This window comes from Podarcis vaucheri (genome assembly GCF_965113315.1).
Source record: "Podarcis vaucheri genome assembly, chromosome: 5".
Classification (NCBI taxonomy): Eukaryota; Metazoa; Chordata; class Lepidosauria; order Squamata; family Lacertidae; genus Podarcis; species Podarcis vaucheri.
Window position 1 is genome coordinate 21,676,275 of NC_138763.1, and position 16,225 is coordinate 21,692,499.

The 16,225-nt window shown below is 40.9% G+C and overlaps 1 protein-coding gene across 2 annotated transcripts in view; it reads right to left on the reverse strand.

Annotated features, from left to right (window-relative positions):
* Nucleotides 1-15,449, reverse strand: part of LOC309533114 (schwannomin-interacting protein 1-like) — a 397,153-nt gene extending 381,704 nt beyond the window's left edge. The window contains exon 1 of one of the 2 annotated variants that reach the window (XM_082224231.1): nt 15,319-15,449. In XM_082224231.1, coding sequence (XP_082080357.1) covers nt 15,319-15,327 — 9 coding nt within the window. In that variant the 5' untranslated portion in view covers nt 15,328-15,449. The remainder of the gene's footprint in view (nt 1-15,318) is intronic. The other variant, XM_082224233.1, reaches the window with a different exon arrangement.
* Between the last annotated feature and the right edge of the window lie 776 nt (nt 15,450-16,225).

The following is a 16,225-nucleotide window of genomic DNA, read 5'->3' on the forward strand; positions in this document are numbered from 1 at the left end:
GCGGAAATGCATCAAAGAGGACACCAGTTTGCATTTAATTTGCATATGCTAATTTATATGCCTAGGTGTACACAAGGTTGAATTTGCAGCAATTCTTAGTGATTCAAGGTTATGTTCGATTTAGTGGTTGGACATCACTAATAAAACCCGGTTGCAAATGACATGACAGAAGCTAGATATAAATATTACTGTAAGCCAGCACAACTTTGTGACCAAGCCAAATGCAAAACCCTAGAAGGATATTGCATTATTTTTGCTGCCTGGGGCTTCAAGAATGAGGAAATTGTTGTCCAGTTTAGGGCAGCGCTTAGCTTGGCAAATGACAAGTTGGCCGTGCCTGCGTAAGTTACAGTCACTATGAAACATTATATATGCATGAAATATATTTAGGGAGATTTTATTTAAAGAAGCAGTCAAAATGGCTGCATACAGCACCCTTGGAAAGTTACCAGAGACCCAAAGTCCTGGCATGGCCTTTCCTGAGCCCTCATGAAATCAAGTCTCCTGACCACCACTCTAGTTTCCCACAGTGCCCTGGAGTGACACTATGTTGGGTTATGATCAGAAATTAAAGTGGCAGCCACCTGAGACTGACTGGGAAACCTGTTGCTGTTGTCACCGGTTGCTGATGCTCCTACCAGGTAAGCCAGGTGGATTCCTGTAGACAAGAGAGCCCACTAGAGGAGACTTTACCACCACACACTCCCTTGGACCTGGAGCAAATCCTGTTTTAAATTCCTTTTATCAGTTTAACAGAATCTGTTCAGTTCCTTTTAAGTCTTTTAAGAGGAAGAGTTTGGATTTGATATCCCGCTTTTTCACTACCCAAAGGAGTCTCAAAAGCGGCTAACATTCTCCTTTCCCTTCCTCCCCCACAACAAACACTCTGTGAGGTGAGTGGGGCTGAGAGATGTCAAAGAAGTGTGACTGGCAGCTGCATGTGGAGGAGCGGGGAAGCGAACCCAGTTCACCAGATTATGAGTCCACCGCTCTTAACCACTACCCCACACTGGCTCTCCAGTATTCTCTCAAGTATTCTTGGTTGCCTCCTACTGTTGCAGTAGTATATCAACCACCAAATACATTTATTTTTATGTAAATTAGCAAGTGTGTGAGTGTAAAAAGTCAGCTTGCTACTCAAATTAGATTTTATTTTTATTTTTGAAGTATGCTAAATCACCAGTAACCTTTTTGGAAAATCAGGTGTGTCTTTCACAAATCATGAGAGAGGATCAACTGGAATTAAGTCTCAGGCTTTTAATATATGTTTGTCAAGAAGGAGATTTTTTTTAAAAAAACCCAACTTTAATTTTAATTTTATTGTTACACAGCTTCTTTCCACCACACAAATACAATCTATTGCTCAATTAATATGGAGCAAAACATATTCAAGATAGGCTCAGTTAATTGTTCTCATATTATGGATTCATGGAATCACCTGCATAATATATTCTAGAAGGCTTCTGCAAAACTTTTTGAAAGAAAAATGCCCCCCAGGAATCACAAAATTAACCTCTGATCTTATTTTATTCTTTAAAAAATAGTATTAAGACTAGGGAACAAAAGAACAGCTGGCTGAAAATGTGCAGGAAACTGCATTACATCAAGGAGTTTATTCATCAAAGCACACATACACACATGTGTTGTGTATCCCTCTTAGTAATGGGACTATCTGATTCCTCCCTATGTGTTGACACAGGAAAGTTCAAAGCCCAAAGCTCGATGGTTAACTGGAACCAGAAGCTATAACGATATAACACTGGTTCTGGCCAGACTGCACTGGCTGCCAATTTGTACCTGGGCCCAATTCAAAGCACTGGTTTTGACCTTTAAAGCTTTATGCAACTCAGGACCTCTGTACCTCAGGACTTTCCCCATAAGAACTTGCCCAGATCCCAAGATCATCACTGGAGGTCCTTTTCTGCATACCTCCTCCCTAGGAGGTCCAGCGCAAATTTCTGCTTTTGAATCCACTGAAACCTGATTTGTAATAAACAAGCAGGGGATCGGTCTTCAGATGTCCCTCCTGAGAAAGTAGCCCAAGTATGGGTATTTCTACAATATTCTCCCCAATGAAATCATTGAACTTTTCGGCAGTCTTCAACTTTATTAATCCTCTGCCATTATCTAACATGCCAACTGGGTGGTTTTCTGCTTCTAATGTAGTTAAAGAAACGTTTAAATATATATATTTTGTTATTAGCAGTTCAAAAATCTATTTTCCACTTGCCTCATTGCCTGCTTATGGTTGCTGGGTCAGAGTTGAGGATGTTTTTATTTTCCACATTTGGAACTGACTTCCATTTCTGTAAAGAAGCCTTCTTGGCCTTTGGATCTTCCTTAATTCTAACTCAACAACCATGCTGGCACCCTCTTGGACTTTTTGTGCCTTTCCAAATCTGTGGCATGTATTTTCTCACTGATTCTATTCTTCTGGCTTTGAATAACCACAAATTAGGAATGCACCATTACATTGTTATTGGCTGCATATTGTTAAACGATAACTAAATTGTGTGAATTTCAGGCAATTAACTTCAGCAAGTTGCTCAGGCTCTGAGTGCACTTCTACTGATAATGTCAAAATGTGCTCCTTTAGAGGATAGTGACCAGATTTCTGCAGGAAATAAAACTACCAAATTTTCACCAATATATACATACGTGCAAATGTTACTTTGCTTCAATGCAAATCATTGTTGGCAACCAGTTTCCCTGAAGTTAGAGCTCTGATCATTCAACTCCAATCATCCCTAGCATATAAATTTCCATGTGAACTTTTTTAAAAAAAAAATCACAAATGGAGCAAACCAAACTGATTGGGAAAATGATAAATCAAAAGAAACCAAAGCTGACATGTCTTCCCACAGGATCCCCAGCACTGGGTAGGTTCATACACCAGAAAATCATTTAGATGGGAATCCAGTAGAATGTATGTTGAATACCCATGGATATTTCTTTATAAGCAAACCATAAGCAACATATTACGCACAGCTTGGTTGAAATTGGATGGGCTTTGCCATCACATTTGATTCAACAGTGGTTTCACTAGACTGTCCCTAACCCTAGAGCAGGGGAGGGGATTTGTTGGCCCTCTAGTTGTTGCTGAACTGTAACTCCCATCAGTTCTGCCAAGCATGGCAACATCTGGCAGGCCAAAGTTTCCTCACCAGTGCCCTACTACAACCAGCTTCTAGGATAATGCTGCACTTGGCTTCAGTAGGACTAAAACAATTTTTAGATTTGCCCTGTTCAGAATGGTTCTACTTCCTGCTAATTTAAACCTAACTAACATAATGCCATGCTCTTGTGGCTGATAGTGATCACTTGAACAGTTCTCATCGCTTACAACCTTTGCCTCTAGCACTTTCAACTTTTAACCACAGAGTTCATAATACAAGCTGGTTCAGCATGGATTGCAATCAAGAGATGTAGAAACACTCAGGAAGCAAGGCAGTTGCATTCTGATACGCACCTGTGCCTTTGGAAATTGCCAAGTGAAGGGGAGAAAAATACATCTGGCTCCCATAAGTGTCAAAATAATCCATTCCCTGTGAGTCAAATTACACTACACAAATTCAGTGGGTCACATATAAACACACCCAAAAGCCCTTAGACAGGATATTACTCAGAGTGGAGGAGTCACAGTTTAACTGGTTGTCCTTCTGCTCCCTCCCAAGCAAGATTGTTTTTCACCTAGGGGCCGCTAGGGGTGCATTGGAAGATGGCTGACAATACCATCTCTCCGGCTCACACGAGGCAATTAAGAGGCTGGTATGGGTGTATGCAGCCTCCCTCGTTACCCCAAAGGATATGGGGAACACTGCCTTGCCTGCAGTTGCCATAAATCACCCCCAGATTCAAAAAAAGGGGTGACGGCACTAGGCACACAGCCCTGGTGGGAGACAGCTCTCCCTGAAGCTATCTCTAATCGCACGCCTGGTTGCAGGAGCTCAAAATAAACAATTAGAGAGAAGCAAATGCACATATTTCAAGTGAAGATCGGGAGATAAGACTGCTAATTAAAGTGATCTCTGTGAAGTGGAGTGACGGGCTAGATTCAACAATAAATCAAGAAGAAGATTCATCAAAGGATTGGTATGTTGGAGCGGGACTGAAAAGGGGGGGGGACTTTTCTTTTTTTTATCTTGAGTACCCAATAACCCTCCCCCCCCCCAAGAAAGAACCGTTGCAATTACTGATTACAAGCAGGATGATTAAGAACTGTGTGGAAATAAATTACTAATCAAAGACATGGCTTTTGGGAACATCAGGAAAGGAATGGAAGCTCTTTGTGACGCAGTTATAAAAAGAGATTTGTTACGGCAGGCCTGGTCACAGGATGATCGAGGGGGAGGAGGACCATGGTTTGTTATTATACCGGACTGTGAGTTTGATCTGGCTGGGCCCCCTAATTGAGGAGAGACTGGCAGGGTTGTGGAAATTAACAGACAGACTTTGGGTATTTTTTTTTACGGAGGTGCGGAAATGGCGTCTGTCGATCTTGATATGGCTCTTGGAGGAGTGTAAAATCCACACAGGATATAACAACGTTTGTTTTCAACCCGCTTGTGGAGACTACCAGAGATCACAAAGAGGAATATATGATAACAACAAGAAGATGAGGAAAATAACAAAGAGAAGATTGAACAGAACTGTGAATAATATTTGGACAGAACTGTGTACATTAAAGCAGCAGCAAGAGAGATGTTTGGATCCCTTTCTGAGCTTGAAGCATGGGTACCCCCAACAAAAAATTAAAAATTTGGCTGTGTAATTTGGAATTAATGTGATTTGATTGGCCTGTTAATAAAAATTATTTTTAAAAAAGAAGATTGTTTTTCACCTGATTGGTGTGTGTGAACAACCAGAATGGAAATGGTCAATCATCCTCTTATCTGAACACCCTTCTTTTGACCCAATCCACAGTTGAAGGAATTGTCGCGGGCTCACGTGAATGCCCAAGGAACAGACCAAAGTGAAGACTGCTGGTGCATGATCTGCTCCCTGGCCCCAGCCCACCCCCAGCCCACCATGAATAGACCATAATTCAAGACTGGGTTTGGCAGGAACCCAGGATGCTCTGCGGCAGCCAGGAGAAGGGGCCAATGGCCACAAACAAAATGGTGTGGCTCTGGAGGACAGCGCCGGGTCGCAACCATCGCCCACCCAAGTACTGGGTAAGCAGCCTTTGCATTTGTTAATCTGTTTCAATGGAAAACAAACAAACAAACAAACAAACAAACAAATTAAATGGTGTCCTGAAATCTGCTTCTGACAATTTAAGCAAAGGACGGTAACAAAATGTTTTCAAGGTAGTGGCAGCTATACTACAGCACTTTTATGCACTGAATCTCAGGGATACGACAGACACATACTCAAATAGTGAAACTTTACAGATTCCTATTAAGAAAAGTCACTTTAGATTTATTCCATTCTCACCCAATAACCATTCTTTGTCAATTCATGATAAAAGATACTGCATTCAAAAATATCAAATGGGGTGGAAAATTTTGGTGAGATACTCATTAGATTGTGGGGGCTTTCTTGCTCTTACCTTACTTTTGAGGGGTGGGGTGGATGTTTGTTCTACCAAACATCACTCCAATGGTCAGTCTTCTGAAGACTTCCCTTGGCTAGGCTTTTACATAAGTGCAGGAATACTAGGAGGCTGTGTACGACGTGTACGACAGCTGTGCATTATGGTTAGTGGCACTATTTAAACTTAGTTTAAAGTTTAGTTTATAGTATAGCCAATGTGGTGCCGTACATATATTGTTTGACTACAATTCCCAACATCCTTGGCTGTTGGCCATGCTGGCTTGGGCTGATGGGAGCTGTAGTTCAACAACATCAGGAAGACACCACATTGGCTCTGTTTGACTTAGGTCATTTGGGAAAATTTTACTCATGCCACAGTACTCTACAGAATACCAGAAGGCAATGACCCAAAAATGAACACTTTCTGCTATTGCCTCTATGCTCTGAAATCCCCTTCATTTTGCCATACATGAGCCATCACCCATCATTTGCTTCAGACATCTTGTAAAAGCCTATTGTCCTGCCCAGGTCCATAAGATTGACCCTAGTATTACTAGATTTCTAGTTCCCCCCCCCCCTTTGTTTTTATGATATGGTTTTATTATTTTTAGGTTTGTTTGTTTTTGTACACTGCTTAGAGATTTTAAATATTAAGTAGTTTAGACGTGCTTTTAAATAAATAAAATAAATAAACTGGGATTAAATTCAGTCTGAAGCTCCAGGGCAATAAAACCATATAAATAAAATAATAGCAGAGGGAAAATATTAGGAAAGATGCAACCATTGGGAATCTGTAATGCAATTTTTGGAGTTGGTGGTTATATGTAATTTATCTATTCTAATGCTTGTTTGGGTTCAGTTGGGAGTCGTTGCAGGTTGCCTTGTTGTGTGAAATAAATAAAAATATGGAAAATCTCCTGAGCTCAAATTTAGCAGAGTGTTCTGGGTGTTCATCTTTTAAACATTATAAAGCTGGAGGAACATTCTTGACAGTTATAAATTCAGGCTTAGGATGCAGCAGCCAGGATGCACACAAGGCATTTGAGAACATGGTCCATGAATAAGTTAGAGCTTAGATGAAACTTTTCAAGAGTGCCTTTAAAAGCGATCTGTAGTGTATTTTTTTTTCTTTTGTTTTGTTAACAAAACAAGCAAAAGATACACACTGGCCAAGTGTGGGAGGATGAGCTGCCCAGGCTGCTTTCATATAGCCACTTTCCCCATTGCAAACAAACTTTGGGAATTTCTACACTACAGAATTTAGATGAGAAAAAACAGTTTTTCATTGTGGTAAAGTAGCCAAACTCCTAATAAGCCCAACAGCAGGAATCATGTAGAATTTTTTTGGTGGGGTATTTTAACCTAAAGTGCCTGTAAAAGGAAATCATATTATAGAACAGGAAACCTGACAGCACAAAAGCTTGCCAAACAAACCTGGTATTTGCAAGGTATACAGATGGGAGAAGCTGGAGCATCTGTGCTAATTCAGTAAGGCTAAAAATGTTTTAAGGGGAAAACAACAGCTTAAAAAAAAGAGCTTAGCATGTAAATACTAGAGTTTGATTTTGAAAGACAAAAGAGTAGATAGAAATGACCTTTGGGTAGCATAATATGAGCAGGAGATCAGAAGACTGCATAAAAATGGAGACAGGTATTTTAAAACACCTGACGGGAAGCTCACAGACGCCTGCATAATGTAAAGTTCAAGATGTCATTATTTTCTCCATGCTGTTTGAAACCAGCTGAAGTCTATTTGAACTTGATATGGTCTGTTCCAGATTAATAACTAGCCAAATGTGTTTGGCAAGACACACGTTGGATGGAGTGTTTTGGATTTGGCATGGAAACAAAGCCTCTGGTGATAAAGGGTGTTGAAGACTCAGCTGTCACAGACATGCACCAGGTACTATACAGACAGCATCGTCGCAGAGAAAATGTTTTAGGCGGCTGTTCTGCAGCAGCTGGACTCCTTAGTGACCAAGCTACCCTTCACGCATGGGAGCTGAATGTCTGTGATTACATCCCACATAGCTGAGGGCTGTGTATAAATGATGCAGCCATGTGAGCAAGGGACCAAACCCAAAGGTCTTGCCTATTTCAAATGGCACCCTCCCTCCTAGAGAGGGTTGGTTCCGAACAGATAGGAAAGACTCATTCAGAGGTACAGAACATGTTTTGCAAGCAGGAGACCCCACAGGTTCATTCTCTGGCATCTCCAGCATTAGGCTTGGGCAGATAACCTGATTGGGACTTTGGAGAGCCACTACCCCTCAGAGAAACCAGATATGAGTTAGATAAGGCATTGCCCTACATATGGACCTTTAGTCCAGTATGGTGTTTAGGGTGCTAAGCTGGGGTGCTCATGGGGGCAGGGGGGTAATGGTGTCCTCCCAGCAACAGACTGTGCTTGGCAGGACAGGGAAGGGCGAGGCAGCAGCGAGGCTCCAGGTTGGTAGCAACTCTGCAGGTACCCATCACATCTCCATCTCAATGAGCAACATGCCAGTACCAGGAAGACACCACTGCCACTGCTGCCCTCACAAGCCACCACTGGGGCCCAGGCTGATTCAAGTTCCAATGGCTTGATTATTATTATTATTGTCTCAGAACTACCAGAACTGACCAATGATTGTCCACAAACCGGCAGTGTTCCACGAAGTCTGATTTTTAACAACTAAACGAAGCAAGTAGAAGAGATCGTTTGGAGCTCAAAAAGAAACTAAATTTTGGAGGCACTTGGGAGGCAGAAATGCATCTGAAAACCAGTTGCTGGAAACCACGGGAGGGCAGAGTGCACTTCTGCTCATGTTCTGCTCCCACAGGCCACTGTGAGAACCGGCTGCTGGACTGGATGGACCAGACAAGGTGGAAGTGGTGCTGTTGAGTAACCCCTTCGTTCTTGCAGGAGCTGTGATGCCCATTTTTAAAGACTGGTGGTGATATTCACACCCATCCCAGGGCTCCTCCAGATTACCTGTTTATTCAGCATTAATCCTGATCTGCTTGTACAAATCATATGCAGTAGTTAGACCATGAGTGGGCAAACTAAGGTCCGGGTCTGGATCCTGCCCAATCGCCTTCTAAATCCGGCCAGCGGATGGTCTGGGAATCAGTGTGTTTTTACATGAGTAGAATGTGTCCTTTTAATTAAAATGTATCTTTGGGTCATAGGAATTTGCTCCCCCCCTAAAAAAAAATAGTCCAGCCCCCCACAAGGTCTGAGGGACAGTGAACCGGCCCCCTGCTGTAAAAGTTTGCTGATCCCAATTTTGCTGATCATTTGTTCTGATTCATTTCTGGATGATCATACAACAATGAGCATTCATCCTCCATTCATCTTGATTTGCTTGTGAAGTTTTTTAAATGCCTTCTCTCAAGTCATTTCTTCACCTCACATGTTTCAAGGCACTTCCCTGTCCCTTTCCAAGCTGAAAGAAGGCCCGTGTTTTTAAAAAAGAGGATTTGTTGTGTTAGGGCGACAGAACCCTTTACTCCAGTTTAAATGCACAAACCTAAAATTCTGGCTTCCACTTGAATCCCTTCCACAAAATAATGACAGCCTGGATGCATGGACCAAGACAGATAAAATGAAGGGGGAAAATTTGTAGAAGGGTTAATGAAAGACCCGTACCAGTTAATATGAATGATAACCTAGACAGGAATGCACATGGAAGGGGTGATTGGGACACTGTGACCAGAATAAGGCTAGGACAGCAACTGAACCAACTTTTTGTCTACCAACAGTGGTCAAACAGATGCTATAGCATAGATTCACACTAAGGTGATAGCAAATCCCCTGTGGCTATTCCGTTTCTGGTTTGAAAATGTATTGTCATTAGAAATGAAGGCTGCACTTCTGGTTGTCACGACAAAAAACTCTCATGGCTTATAGCCATGCTAATCTGTTTTGAATTGATTAAGCAGTATTGTGCAGCCACTGCAGCTTTTGAGTCATCTTCAAGGCAGCCCAGCACTGAGTAGATTATAGAGCCAACCCTCAAGGTTATATGGCTTATCATGGTGAAATGACCTGTTCTATGCACAAGTTCAGCACTCCTGGCTGCTACCATTACCTGCTTATTCAGGAGCACTTAAACACACACACACACACACACACCAAGATCTCAGTGCACATTGAATGTAGAATATAATGTTGTGTGTACACAGCCTTAGAAGCATATTCACAAATAAGAACTCTGATTAACAGAGAGTTAAGAACCACTTTGAACCAGGGCGATTGAATGAAGCAAGGTAGCTCAGTTGGTAGAGCATGGGAGTCTTAATTTCAGAGTTGTGGGTTCGAGCCCCAAATTGCGCAAAAAGATTCCTGCATTGCAGGGGTTTGGACTAAATGACCCTTGTAGTCCCTTCCACTTCTATAGGTCTGCGATTGTACTCAGCACTCACATACAAACATTTCCCATGCCACTGAGACCAATTTTGCACTTGTGAAAATCAAAAACATTTTTGGCTTAAATGATTTTTTAAAAACTGGAATCATCAAAACATTTATTCTGGAGAAGCCAGATTGGTTTCAACAGCATTTTTCTAGAGTAGGGTAAATACGTCATTTCCAGTTTCTCGCCGTTTCCCATTTTTTAGTCTACATTTGTCCTTATTTCATTATCAGTTTTTCATTTAAAAAATAAAGTTCCCATGAAAATTCATCAGCATTTTAGTGCAAATTTCTCCTAATATACACATATCCTATATGCAAGTTTGCCCAACATACATATTTTTGCAAGGCAAGTTAATGTATTTTTAAATGTCATTTTCACTAATATATGCACTTTTTAAAAGCAAACTTTACCATGGTTATATGCATTTTTGTACATCTTACTTGACTGGAGAGGTGCATTGCAAAATTCAGGAGAGTGTGAATTTTGAAGAACATCTTTGTTTCAGTTTGTGCACTGTTTTGAAAAGTGTGGATTTGGTAGATTCACTTTTAAAGGCAAACTGAAAGTCTCAACCCCATCCCTACAAAAAGTAAAAAGCTTTATTATCATAGATCAGAAATATGTATTTTCTTCCAGGTGCAGCTGATTTTATATCAATCAAGTATTAATTTCCAAATTTGGAACTGCCAAACATATCATACTGACCCACTTTTTTCTCTGTTTAACCCTGCAGTTACCCATGGAAACTAGTGCAAACTAAAATCAATTGCTCGTGAGCTCCCAGTTATTACCTTTTTTAAATGCAACAAGCACCTTCAAACTGATCCTCTTCCCAACACCTCATCCAATTAGCTGGACTCATTCACAATTTTGTTCTACTCATTTTAATTTCTACGGAAAACAAGCTGCAGGCACTGTGTGTGGAGAGGGGTTTTGTACCACCCTAAAATAGAGGTACAGCATTATGAATGGGAGCTTTTGTATGCCAGACAAGCTATCTATAGAAATTTTCGCCTTACTTGTTGAGCTAGTTACTGAGATTCAAAGTCCACTGTGTGCTCCTTTGGTACATTATATTTCCTTATTATATCTATCACTATGGTTGCGTTGTGTGATGTCATTATCATCCTGTTTTATATACTCTGGAAGCCAGCAGCCCATAGAAGAAGCTGATTAGTACAGAACAAAATATGAAACTGTTCCCTGTTTCCCTCTCCTTGTCTCAGACCATTTTTTAAAACCTCTCTGTCCATTTATTTTAATATCCCCCTCTTCCCTCAGGTGCCTGTCCATAGGTCCATCACTTACTCTGCATCCTTCCTTCAGCCACTTTGTTTCTGGACCGCCAGCAAACCCCAGTCCTCAGACTCCCCCACAGAATACCGTATTTTTCCGTGTATAAGACGAGCCTTTTTGACCCAAAAATGAGGTTCAAAATTTAGGTTCGTCTTATACACAGGTAGTGCTGAGGGGGAGCGGGCAAATGTTTTTTTGGCATGAGCCTGAGATTTTAAGCGGTGTTTTGCCACTTGATTGTTGGGGAGGGGGCTGAAAATCGCTCACGGAAATTGAAGCGGAAATTGTAAGCGACGCAAGTGGTTGTGTGCTGCGTTCTGGTGGGTGAGTGGTTTTCAGCATCCCCCCCCCAAAATAATCCTCCCCCAAAGCTCAACCCCCCCTATTTCCTAAATTTTGAGGCCCCCTATACATGGGGACATCTTATGGACAGAAAAATACGGTATGTGTGATGTTTTGATCCTGGCCAAATTGGAAATTTATCCTTCTCCCACAGTCAACAGCTGGGCTGAACATGTCCTAAGAGCTTTGTTGTCTGAGGACTTGGAATAATTGTGAACATTCTATGCCATCTGGTATCAAGGGCTTCACCAGCATAAGCACAGTCCAGTGTACACAATTGTGTACACAGTGTACACAATTGTCACATATTTATCCCACCCCTCCTGTAAGGACCCCCAAGCAGCATATATGCGGGGAGGAGTAGCCCATTTTATCCTACAACAGCACTGAGAGGTAGGCTAGACAGAGATGATAATTGACAATCCAGTGGTGTTCATGATTGAGAAGATATCTGAACCACTATAAAGAACTTTCCTGAGGTCATATAGCGGCCAATTTATTATACTCACTGGAAATGATTTCACAGCACGTATGACTTCACAACATGTATGGCAGAGCCAAAACATATATGTGCATAGGCAGTTTACATTACATTACATTATATCCACATTCTTCACATAAATGAGAATTGCCATATACAAAAAAAGTTATGGGAGAGTCACCCGCAGATGCACATGAAACATTGCAGTTCTTTAGGCTGTAAGTCAAACCTATAGAAGAGCAGAAAACCCAAAGCAGGCAATGACAGAAGCTTCTGATCTATAAAATGGCTTAATTTGTGAACAAGTAGAGCACAATTACGGTGTTTTATGCCACTAAGCTCCCTTTCAAATAAATTATGTATTCAATATGTAATTAAAGTTCCAAGGTTGGCACTTTGTGTGTGCTGACATTTGTAATATATAGGCAACCATTAGCAAATGGATACCGAGGCTTTGGCTGGACAATTGAGTGAATCAAAGTCTAACCACCTTTTGGTAAATTAATCATCACTAATGCACATTTTCATTTGTGTGAATTAACAAAATAGTCTGTAATTGTCCAATAAATTTGTTAGAGAATGCTGAGGCTTAGATTTATATTAGTTCTGCATAGCCCATTAGTCAATATTTTAAATTCCAAGCCAAGAACTGGTGTAAGATTATTCTACTGAACCGTAGAATATATCACTGTATATTTGAGTCATAATACAACCCTGTCTGCAAAGATTATGGTCCAAGGTTGGTTATTCAGCAGCGAACAGAGCTGAACAAAACACACAAACTTCCTTTGGTGCAAGATTCACACAACCATATTGGTTTTGAGGCGGGGGGTTATTCCATCATGAATTGATCTCTGCACTCCCTAAGAGACAGATCTTTACCAAATTGGGTTGTCTCACAGCAAATCTTATCAGACACTATCTGAGCATTCAAAAACATACAGTGACAATCACATGAGAGGGTTGTGTGAATTTGCTCTGCCCCTCTCCCCAATGTTTCCACATGGTGACATTATATCTGAAACTGGGCAGCCTGTCAAGTGTTGCCATGAGGTGGAGTCCTACTTTAGACAGGTCCTCAGTTCATAGACATCCTTGTATGCGGGGGAAGGTGGGTAACTGTGGCGCATTCCCATCACTCACACAATTACAGCTGCTGGTTTTTGAACACCTGAATAATGCTACGATCATACCATGGAACTGCAGGCAGTTCCATGTGGAACAGCAAAAGTATTCCAACACAATCCACCTTGAAAAGGCTTTCCAAGAGCTGCTACCACAAAATATTTGAGCTTTATTTGACTGTTTTCTAAGGACGCAATAAGGGATTAGTAGTTTGGGAGTATGTCCAATCAAGAGCATGCTTTCTCATGCTGCTGATGGCTTGCAGAGCTTGTGGATGTGGTGAATTGTAGGCTGTGGTGCAGTTTTCATGGAAATCTATGGTGTGAAATCTAGTGTGCATCTTTTGTATTATTCATAATAGAAAAATCTATGATGCACCTTTTGTCTTGGTACTGAATCCTCTAGTTCCAGATTTGCACTAAAGCATGAAACCAGGGGCACAGGAAACTCCCATATGACATGCCTCAACATGCTGGTGTGCATGGGATATTGTGGAATTGGTCCAACTTACACCCACTTCTCCTAGTCTCCTAGTCTTCATCAACTCTGCTCCCTATCATCTTTTGCTACCCTCCTTGAATAATGTGTTTAGACTCAAACCCTCAACCTGGAGCAAGTTAGCAACTGAATCCAGGACCACAATTTAATACCAATGCAAAGCTGTGATGTCATTTAACTCATACCACAGCTTTGATGCACCAACATGGCAGAATACTGTGGATTAGCTTACAATTCACGCCAGAGGTATCTTTCCAAAGGACACGCTCAATGCAATAAAAAAAATATGAATGCAGCTTCCAAAGGTCAACCTGCCAGTGTTAACCTACCATTGCCCAAATAGTTGCATCTGAACCGAATACCAGTTAGCCATCTCAGAAATGCACCATTCCACTTTATTTTTCCCTTAAGTTAATAGCATGCAATGCTTGGATTCTTAGCTATGTAGCCTATCTACAGGTTTTGTAAAGATAGAGCAATGCTGTAAAAGTTTAATCAATACATGAGGATATTTAAATAGGGAACGTAACAACAAATTAAAAATTAGATTTTTAGGAAACAGTATTATAGTGAGTTCACAGCGGCTTATGCAGTGTAACAGTGCCATCCTATGCTTTTGTACTCAGAAGTCAGTCCGACTGTGGTCAGTAGAGCACTTACTCCCAGGTAAGTATAATGAAGGCAGACTAAGTGAATGTTTTATGCCACACCTATCAGCCAACAAGTAAAATGTGGAGCCTTTCTGTACTTGGGAGTGATATCGGTACTTTTTTTGTATCCTTCTATGCCATCTCACATCTAGATCACTAGATGCTAGTGAACCATCAATGGTGACACTGATCTTTAGACGTCTCCCCCCAAAGCATTTTGATAAGTTAACTTTAATTACTACAAATTAACACTAGGACTAAGCTCAGAGCCACATGTCAGACAGATCTCAAATGAGCACAACTGAACTGCCTTTTTACACAAATATGTAGGTCCCCCCCCCCCGAAATACTCATGGTAGAACAACTCAGTACTTGGTTTCAGAGGTTTACATCAATCTACTTATTATTCAAGGTGAAGTGTTTAGAATAGCTATAATGCCTCCTGAATAATGAAGCTCAGGAACCCTAGGAGGTTACTCTGAACCACAACCACATTTTTCTCTCTACAGGAGTTGCAAAACGAAAAGACAAAAGATATATTTAAAAAATATATATATAAAGATTCTGCCACAGCAGCAGGATCTTTGCTATTTCAGAGTTCATTGAGTCTCCAGATATTTATTCAGTCCTTGCTTTTAAATCTATTGCTGTCAGACAAGTATCTCATCTCAGCACTCAGACATACTGGTGTGAACAGTAGTCTTCAATTTCAGTTTGCTTTGAAAAACTTACTCATTCTAAATTGCCTGTGCTGATCTCTATTTGCACAAGATTTGCTCCGAAAGAAAATGTTACTTGGATGAGAATCTTCTACACAGACACTTTAAATACATTTAGTTTTAAAACAGCACACACATAACTACACATATACTGTACCTTAATACACAAACACACACACACCCCATATTCACATTCTGTTCACTCAGAAAGATGCATAAAAATCAAGGGGGAAACCCCTGCATGGTTTATTTAGTAAAAAGGTATACATTACCAGATGCATTGTGAAGTTGCAGGATCACCTGCAGAGGAGAGAGAAAATGCTAGGAATCGGATGCTGCCACAGTATTCCTTAATATTACACAGAGCCTGATCTGACTGTTACAGAATACCAGCAAAGTGTGAGGCTGGAAAACCTTTGAGTTGAGCTCACTCTATAGGCATCAGAAAGCCTCAAAGGGGAGTGAGAGGAGGGAGGGAGCGAGGGAGGGAGGGAGAGAGAGAGAAAGAGGCAGCCCACAAATAGCTAGATGAGAAACTTCTGGCACCTTTCCAGCCCAGGAATGAATTCACTGTAATTTGGAGATATATAGTGAAGGAAATGAAGGGAAACTTAGGTTTACAGATGGATTTGTCCCTGCTTAACCGGCTCTGCAAATATGTGCAGGCTTTATCTCAGCTAATTTTAAAATGCTGTTCCAGAAATAATACTGAACAAATCTGACTCTCCCCCCACAAACACACACAGATATCACACACACACACACGTAGCAGTTCTGACCAGCTTCCCCAGATACCAGTACCAACTTCAAACGGATCATTCCATCAGCTATTTTATTAATCCCAGCACAGAGCTGTTGTAGCAAATCTAATTCCTTTTATGCCTGAAAGTGGATTCATGCCTCTTTATAATGCACTTTAGACATATAAACAGCTTTATGCCATAGTGAATTTCTGATACCACACCAAGAAACTAAAATATAGTTCCCAAAAAAATCTTTCTCTCATTCACAAACACACACAATCTCATACAAGAAGAGACCAGCACTATTAAAATGAAGGTATTTGAGACTTTTCAGTAAGAGCATAAAGAAAGAACAAAAATCTGAGCCCTGAACAAAAATGGCTGTCAACAAATTGTAGATATATGGGTGAAAAGAGGCAGTAAAAATAGTTGCACC